This window comes from Bactrocera latifrons, unplaced genomic scaffold, assembly GCF_001853355.1.
Source record: "Bactrocera latifrons isolate USDA-ARS-PBARC rearing strain unplaced genomic scaffold, ASM185335v1 scaffold_15, whole genome shotgun sequence".
NCBI classification, from domain to species: domain Eukaryota; kingdom Metazoa; phylum Arthropoda; class Insecta; order Diptera; family Tephritidae; genus Bactrocera; species Bactrocera latifrons.
The window spans coordinates 1,913,696-1,922,059 of record NW_017534963.1 but is presented as its reverse complement, the minus strand read 5'-3'; the positions used below and the strand labels follow the sequence as shown (position 1 = coordinate 1,922,059).

At 36.5% G+C, this 8,364-nt stretch overlaps 1 protein-coding gene across 1 annotated transcript; it reads right to left on the bottom strand.

Moving 5' to 3' along the window:
• Positions 1-9: 9 nt before the first annotated feature.
• Positions 10-4,866, bottom strand: LOC108965853. The gene is made up of 3 exons (XM_018928518.1): positions 4,579-4,866; positions 1,813-2,019; positions 10-351 (listed from the first exon to the last, which is right to left on the bottom strand). The coding sequence occupies exons 1-3, from the start codon at positions 4,721-4,723 to the stop codon at positions 302-304; spliced, it is 402 nt and encodes a 133-aa protein (XP_018784063.1). The 5' UTR covers positions 4,724-4,866; the 3' UTR covers positions 10-301.
• Between the last annotated feature and the right edge of the window lie 3,498 nt (positions 4,867-8,364).

Genomic DNA, 8,364 nt, shown 5'->3' with positions numbered 1-8,364 from the left:
ACAAAAAATATCAAAAACAAAAAAAATTAAAATAAAAAACAAAAAAGTAAAACAAGAAAAGCCAGCCAAACAGCACACACCATCTAAAGCGCTGCGCGTCATCAGCTAAGTGCTCACTTCGGTATAGCTGGCTAGTAAGCTTACTCTCAAATCTTCCCACTGCCATCTCGGCCGTCTGCGTTGTTTTGGCGTTTTGTTATTATTATTGTGTTTTGCTGATGTAGTTTAATGTCGTCGCCACGCCGTATAACGCTGCTCGCTGCTCGCTGCCGCCGTGTCATCGTTGTCATCTGCAATTGCTTTAGATGCCCTTGACTTTGGCTTTATTGATGTCGTTATGTTTCTTTTTTACTGCAAATAGTACGAAAAAATATGTCAAAGTGTAGCGCGCGCATAAACATTGCGAAAGCAGAATATAAAAAACGAAAAAGACCATCAATGAATTAGAAGAAAATCGCATGTTGGCTCCGAAAGGCGCGTTTCTAGCGCACACTTGCACAAACAAAAACACACTAACAACAAGCATGAAAGCTCTTAAATGCAACTTGTGCAAACTTTAGCGTCAAAGTCATAAACTCTATGAGCAAAACAAATAAAATAAATAATAATAAAAAAAAAGAAAAACTGTTAACTATGGCTGCACTGAAGCTATATACCCTGCTCGGATCGGTGAAATTTTTTCAGAGTTTATACCGCAAACTCGGAGAATAATCTATGTCAAATTTCCTGACGATTTCCCGTCAAATAATATATGTTTTTATAAAAGAACTTGATTTGGAACCAACAGTTTGTATGGCAGCTATATGCTATAATGGTCCGAACTGAACAATTTATTCGGCGATGTTAGCGCTGTCTTTCAAAGTTATCTACATGAAATTTCTTGAAGATATTTCCTCAAATAAAAAAGTGTTCCTAAGAAGAATTTGATTCGGTACGGTTCGTTTGTATGTCAGCTGTAGGCTAAAGTGCTCCGATATCAGCGATTTCGACAAATGAACAGCTCCTTGATGAGAAAATAACTTGAACAAAATTTCTAATCGATATCTTAAAAACTGAAGGGCTAGGTCGCGCATTTGCAAACAGAAGACAAACAGATAAGCATGGCTTAATCGACTTAGCTCAACATACTGATCATTTATATATGTATATATTATACAAATATATTTTAATAATATTCTCTAAAGTTCACTTCTGTTTAATATATCCTATTCAGGGTATAAAACTCGTAAAAAAATAAAAAATAAAATAAAAAAGCGCCGATAATCAAAGCAAGTGAAGTTCATAAAGACTTCCATTCGCAAAACAGCATACTAGAACTGGCGTCTCAAATAGAAATAAATTCGAGCCATCCTACGCCAAATTTTATTGGCACAACAACAAATTTGGAGAACCACTGCGGCAAACCTGTTTAAACTTCTGTCTTGAGGCCGACAGCAGTGCGACTTAATGCTTTATTTAATTCATTTCTAACGCTTGACTTCAACTATTTGCAATCAGCACTTTTATATTTGCTATTTTTTATTTCTACAATTTTTGTTTGTATGCCAATCATAAGCAGGCGCGGCGCGTAGGCTTGGAAATTGTTTGCACAAGTGTAGGCATTTGAATGTCACGCATACGCCCTGACGGCAAGTCGTACGCACACAAACACTGCAATGTTGTAGTGTGCACTAAAGTGCGAGCACGGCGCCTCACATTTTACAGCTGTACTTGATTACAGAGTTAACTGCAGGCAATTTACTTTACCGCCGATAATTTTATCAATGGTTTTCCGTTTCTCATCTCACTTTCGCTTTTGACACTGACACTCACTTGTTATGAGCGTATCGGGATCCGCTAATTCAGCATCATCGCCATCGTGTTGTTGTTGTGTCAGCTTTGAGTGCTGCTTGAGTTGCACCTTCTTGCGCAGTTTCTTCAGATAGGCTTGCTTATACTCCTCGCTGGGTTTGCCACCTAAACCATAGCTGACTTCGAGCACTGTTAGCGGAATGACAGTCGAGGAAACGGGTACAAGATCTGCTTGGAAACGAATGTTGAGTTGAGGTTATAGGGCGACAGTGGATATTAGTTGGTGATTTGTGTTTTCAGAGTGAAATCGAATCTGTGGCCTAAAAATACTTAAGTTCGAGAGCTTTTAAATCGAAGAAAATCTGAAGGATAAAAATAAAAACTTTCCGCCAGCCAAAGATCCAGGCAATTAACTTCATGCGGTATGGTAATTACTTTCAGACAGTTGCTTGGTGTAGATCTGTCTTCCAAAATTCTCAAACATAAGATCAGCAGTCTAACACATCACCTTACTCTAAACGTATTCCTTTGTTCGCTAAGATCTAATAGAAATACAATCAGAAGTATTGAAAATCCGACTCACGTATGGATTGCTGATAGATTTTTTTAAAGAATCTTGTTTCAAACCTTCTAATTGATTATATTATATATTATATCGTATAATTTGAGATTCCAGAGTCACCCAGATTCAAGGAAAGAGCTGAAACAATTGGATTTTGTTATGCATCAGTAAGTCAAAGATTACTTTTTATATTATGTCGAGTATAGTCGATACTGACTCCGTGTGTTGCTAACAAACAATGAAATCCACTGTCAAGGATATACGGACGACATTGTTGTCATAGTCAGAGGAAAATTTGAGGACACTCTCTGCGATATCGTACAAAGGGGACTAAGCCAAGAAAAGGGATGGTGCAGGAATGCTGAACTAAACATCAATCCCTTAAAGACGACCATCGTCCCGTTTACGAGACGCAGGTCTCTGACTGGCCTCAAGGACCTAACACCCGGGGGCAGAGAAGTAGAGATGACTAATATGATCAAATATCTTGATCTCACACTGGATTTCGCTCTGCGGTGAAAGCAGCAGGTTTATCTGTCCATGAAATCTTGGGGTTGCAAGCTAAGGATTGTCGATGGTTGTACACCATGAATTATCACTTATGGAGCTGTGGCTTCGGCTTCCAAGACATCGCAAAAGTCTGTAGGACTTCAAATATCGAAGCTGCAACGACTCGCCTGCGACGTCGGCACTTGAAGTCTTGCTGGAATTCACTCCGCTATACCCAGTGAGTGATTAAGTTGCTAAAAACACTCTACTGCAAAAGGCAGCAGAAGGGTTTGGCAGAGTTAAGGTAATCTCTTCCCAACGTATGAATGAGCTAAGTGGTGTCACACCACTGAACCTTCTCTCTAGGCATACTATTTATATATATAGTATAGCTATACTAAGCGATAGCCAAGCGGCACTCAAAGCTATTTCTGCATACGAGATCAAATCGCTATCGGTGCAGGAGTGTATAGAACGACTGAATAGTCTCTCAGACCGTAACCAAGTTCACCTTATTTGGGCGAAAAGCCACAAAGGTATAGCCACGAAAGACCTTGGCAACAACTCCTAGGCATGCGCCATGCCAAGTTGCTAATGGGTGCTTACAACCTCAAACGGTTTAAATATGTAATCAACCTTCCAAGGAAAAACTCTGGCTACTTGTCGCCTTCTACACTGGCAACTGTAAACTCCAGAAGCACTTATTCAATACGGACCTAGCTTCTTGAGCGAATTCCCGGTTCTGCAACTTGGAGTCTGAAACACCAGAACACCTCCTAATCGCACCAGTCTGTAGGCGCAGAATTAAAGCTCTTGGTTCTATGTTTCCAAATTGGGATCATACCGCCTCAATAGCACTTAGCAGTATATTGGAACTTGTGACTTAGGAGAGGGCACAATAGATACTAGGTCGCGGTGTAATCCTCACTTATTTATCTAATCTAATCTACAGGCATTATATGACTGAACAAATTTGACTTAGACATGGTACATTTATAATGCGAATAGCGCTCCAAAAATGAGCCGAATGAGCCCAGCCATGTATGGAAAATTCCAATTTTCAATTGGCTCAGAACCTTATTTTTAAGACGATAAAAATGTCTAATAAAATACGTGAAAATGTAACTTTTTTTTATTAGTCCGGGTCAAATTTGATCAGAAGAATATAATAAGCCTAAACTTGTAGATATTGCAAAAGCTGGTACCAACTCGTGTTTGTCAGTCCGGGTCAAATTTGAACAGATGAATTAGTTTTTGATCTCGAAGAAACATCAACGATTCGCAGAGACAACATTAAGGTGACTACAAAAATTTAGAATCGGTTCTAGGTTAACTGTCGAACTTCGAAGTTCATTTAAAATACAACAATCAAATTTGTCATGCTCCTTAATGATCAATATATTTTCAATAACATTACTATTTTTTTGTTTCATAAAATTTTTATACAACTCACTTTCCCTACATTTGAAAAAAAGGCCAAAGAGCCAACTCATGAAGAAAAAATAAATTTTATAGATATAGATACCAATATTTCCTGTTCCTTTATTTAAACAAATTCGATATTGGCTTATCAACTTCAGCTAAACTCATTTCACCCGCATTTTCAAAACTAACTCGAATTAGCAAACCAAATTTGGCGGCTAAAACTAACACCACAAATCACTAGTTGAAACCTTGAAACAGATTCGAAATCACTCAATTAAAACACCGAAAGGTAAAGCGCATTAACACATCACCTGCTTCGTATTTGTCTTGTGGATTCTTCTTGTACAGCATCGGTGTGCCTTGTGCGCAATTGCAGCATTGCAATAGCAACAACAACGCAACAGCTAACCAAACAAAAGGTAATTTGTAGTTGAAACTAATCGTTTTGGTTGTCATTATGAAGGTTTCCTGCTTGTTTGTATTATTTGTTGAGTATTTATTGGTTTATTTATATGTTTGCCAGTTGCCTTCAATTGAATGGCTTTGGTGATTGTCGCTCTCTTGTTATAAACGCAAGCAATTAATGTTTTGATTTTGTTTTGATTTTATTTTGATTTGGTTCAAGTTTGTGTACAACTAAAATGCAATAAATAAAGCACACACAATACGCTCGATATATATATACATATATTTGTATGAGTGCGTGTATAGAAATGAAAATGAAAATACTTTCGAAACCAATTTTTAGCTGGTCCGTCCAACTGGTTTAAACGCTCGAGCACAACTGAATCGCTGACGGCGCGCCACTTGGACAACTTGTAGCGGCGGCGCTATCGTTTTCATGCGCTTGCAAATTTGAGACGCCGCGGTTTGGCGGTTCACTTCGCCAGACTCAACTCGCGTTGGCTTGTTTTGTTGGCCATTACGGCATTGCGGCACTTTACTACAGACATGCAAGCATGCTCGTATCTAGACACATAATTGTAAATAGAAGCAATAAGTGCTTGCGCTCGTAATGTCTAAGCAAATAGTTGCTGCTGCTGTTGCTGCCGCCGCAAGTAAAAGTGAGAGGCGTCTGACAGACAGCGCGTTACGATTTTCATTAATGTCAGTTAAGTCAGTTATGTATGTAAGGTATTTATGGTTATTGTTTTTGCTTTGAGAATTTTAAATTCATTTTAGCTCTTTATTTGCTTTGTTACATAATTAGTTTCGGACTTGTTTGAGTTGTCAGTGACACTGTAATTAGCAAACCTGTAGGAAATCTGTATTTATAAAAAAAAAAAAAATAATAACTGTAAACTTAATTTTGTGTGCAGTTAAACTTCGATCGAGGCTAGAATAAACTTCTCACATGCGATGTTTCTAACATAAAAGAGGAGAAATGCATCTTGATTTGGATCGGATAATTTGTCAACAGATATATGCTGCAATAGCACGATCTAAACATTATGTTCCGAGATTTTGGCGGAAAATAATCTAAGTCACATTTCGTAAAGATATCTTTCAAATAAAAAAGTTTCTCATATAAGAACTTGATTTTGATTGGTCAGCTTGTATAACAACTATATGTTATTGTAGTCGGATATCGGAGTATAGGAAAAATGAGCAGATTTTCGGGGAGAAAGAATTCATTTAACCAAAAAAAAAAAGCAGGTTAAAGCGGTTCAAAATTAGTGAAAATAATGAAGAAATTCGCTGTAAAAAGAAGCTCGATGTTTGAATTACCTGTGATTCTTTGCTGAAACGAAATGAACTCGAACTTGCATAGTCTCAAGTAAATAATAACCCGGAAAAAAAATTAACATTGATTAATCGATTGATATTTTGCGCTTCCAATGGAATGGCAGAAGTACTTTAGAGAGTATGCTTTACCACGACCGCAAGTATTTTCGTGGCAAAACACATTCAGTGAAAGTTGTGCGGTCGTCGAAAACTTCTCAAGCAAGCTTATTAATGACGATGAAAGCAATAACGTCGGAAAAAATTAAGGATACAGTGCTTGATCTCAACTTATCTTATGAGCCTGAAAAGCCGTGAATCCTTTGTAAAGCTGACTTCGAGTAGAGATCGTAAGAAATGCTTGATAATGGAACTAGTTGAGGACCCTGCATTCACTAAAGGCACTACGAATCGTAAGTTTATGAATGCGATGTCGGAATTATTCAACAATCTAGCGAATGAAGCTCCAAAAACTAGCAAAAAGTAATAAACCCAAAACTCACAGAAAGCAATGAACCGAGGTCCTCCAACGGAGGCCTACAAGTTTGGGGAAAATATAATTAAGCATTGAAGTTCCCTCAAAGAGTCTACTTTAAAGGAGAGAAGAATGATTCGTATTAGAATACGATACATTTTTATTTTTTTTTTTTTGTTTTTTTGAATTCCGGGTTAATTTTGATCAGAATGTTTTGAGGAAAAATTTCTCAAATTAAAAAAAAAAAAAATTGCATTAATTGAATTACATATGAACAAAAAAACAAATCCGAGTCAAATTTGATCAGATTTATTTCAAGAAAATTTCCGTAAACAAAAAAAATTTCAATAGTTGAAATACGAGTAAACAAAAAAAACCAAAAAGGCGGGTCAAATTTGATCAGAACGTTTCACAGGAAATTTTCTCAAATTAAATAAAAATTTCAATAATTCAATTACATGTGCATAAAAAACAAGCGTCCCATTACAACCCGCCTGCGGACCATAAAATAAGCGATAAATAAATAAAAACACAAAAATTCCCTACACGCCCCCGGCTATTACAGCACTTATGCACACAATGTTACATAAAAATAAACACATTCTGTTTTCTGTTTTCGCAAATAAAATATTTTATGGCAGAATTTACAACAACATAACAACCTGTCAGACAATCGCAAATCAAATAGTATATGCAAATGTCATGCACAAAAATTATCTGATAATGAAAAAAGCAAATCAGCAAAGCAGAAATTGAACAAATATGCAAACTCATAGAACCATATGTAGTAGTAAATATATATACACATGCAGATGTATGTATGCAGGCAGGCGCATAATGGCAAAATAAACGCATTGCGATAAAAGTGAATCGCGCTTAACGGTAGCCGAAGAAATAAACAATGAAAGAAAGTGAAACATGTGTAGATGGGCAATTATATTAATAATTCAAAAATTCATACACACACATACATATGTATATATCTATGTGCAGGTGTTCGTGCGGATGTGTCTATTTGTAATTGCTGGAATGACGATTTACATAGCCGATGGCATTTAACGATTCCCAATAGCCATAACCATTTGTGGCATTTGCAACTACAAAACTTAAATATTTACGAAGGAACGTGTGTGTGTATACCGCTTGAACAGGTATTTACCAATGTTAATAATTAAAATACCAGTAATGCTCAACAATCGCTCTAACGTGAGCGTTAAATGGATGGAATTTATTCGTACGAAATAGTTATGATATTAAGTGAATGAATTTATACATACATACTATGTATGTAAATATAAAACATAATTGTAAATATACTATAGCAAAAAACAAATACACAAACAAATGTATATTATGTGGATACCTGAGACATAGAAATCTTGCGAGCATGGCAGATATTCGATATGGTATGCGAATACGTCATTAGGGCGGTCCTTTAAGGGGGAACTTCAAAAAAATCGATTTTTGTTTTTTGCTTAAATCTCTTTAAAAATAATCTTATAGTATATATGTCCCCAAAGTTTCAGATGGGAATTTGAAATATTTTCGAAGCTAGCAGGAAAATAGTGACTGAACGTCTAGCAGATATAATACATACATACATACATATATGAGCGATTGGGCAGAAAGCGAAAACTTTGACCGTTCCCACGACAGTCGGGTCTACGAAAACCGGAACGGACCCGGATTTTGATCCGGCCAAGGACTGTCAACTCGGCAGAATTCTGTCGTTACAACAACAACAACGCACGATATCTCGGTTTTTCATTTTTACGATTTTTCTTAATTGGCGAGCAGGAAAGAAAAATGTATTATCTTTTCCGTTAAATTATCTTCTATTTAAACTAAAAAAAAAACCTAAGAAAATTCAACATTTGAACATATTTTTGAACAATATAAA

Coding starts and splice junctions, on each gene's coding strand:
- LOC108965853 (XM_018928518.1), bottom strand. CDS start 4,723: ATGACAACCAAAACGATTAGTTTCAACTACAAATTACCTTTTGTTTGG. Junction 2,020..4,578: donor ACAAGACAAATACGAAGCAG/GTGATGTGTTAA, acceptor GTTTCCAAGCAG/ATCTTGTACCCGTTTCCTCG. Junction 352..1,812: donor TCCCGATACGCTCATAACAA/GTGAGTGTCAGT, acceptor TACTATTTGCAG/TAAAAAAGAAACATAACGAC.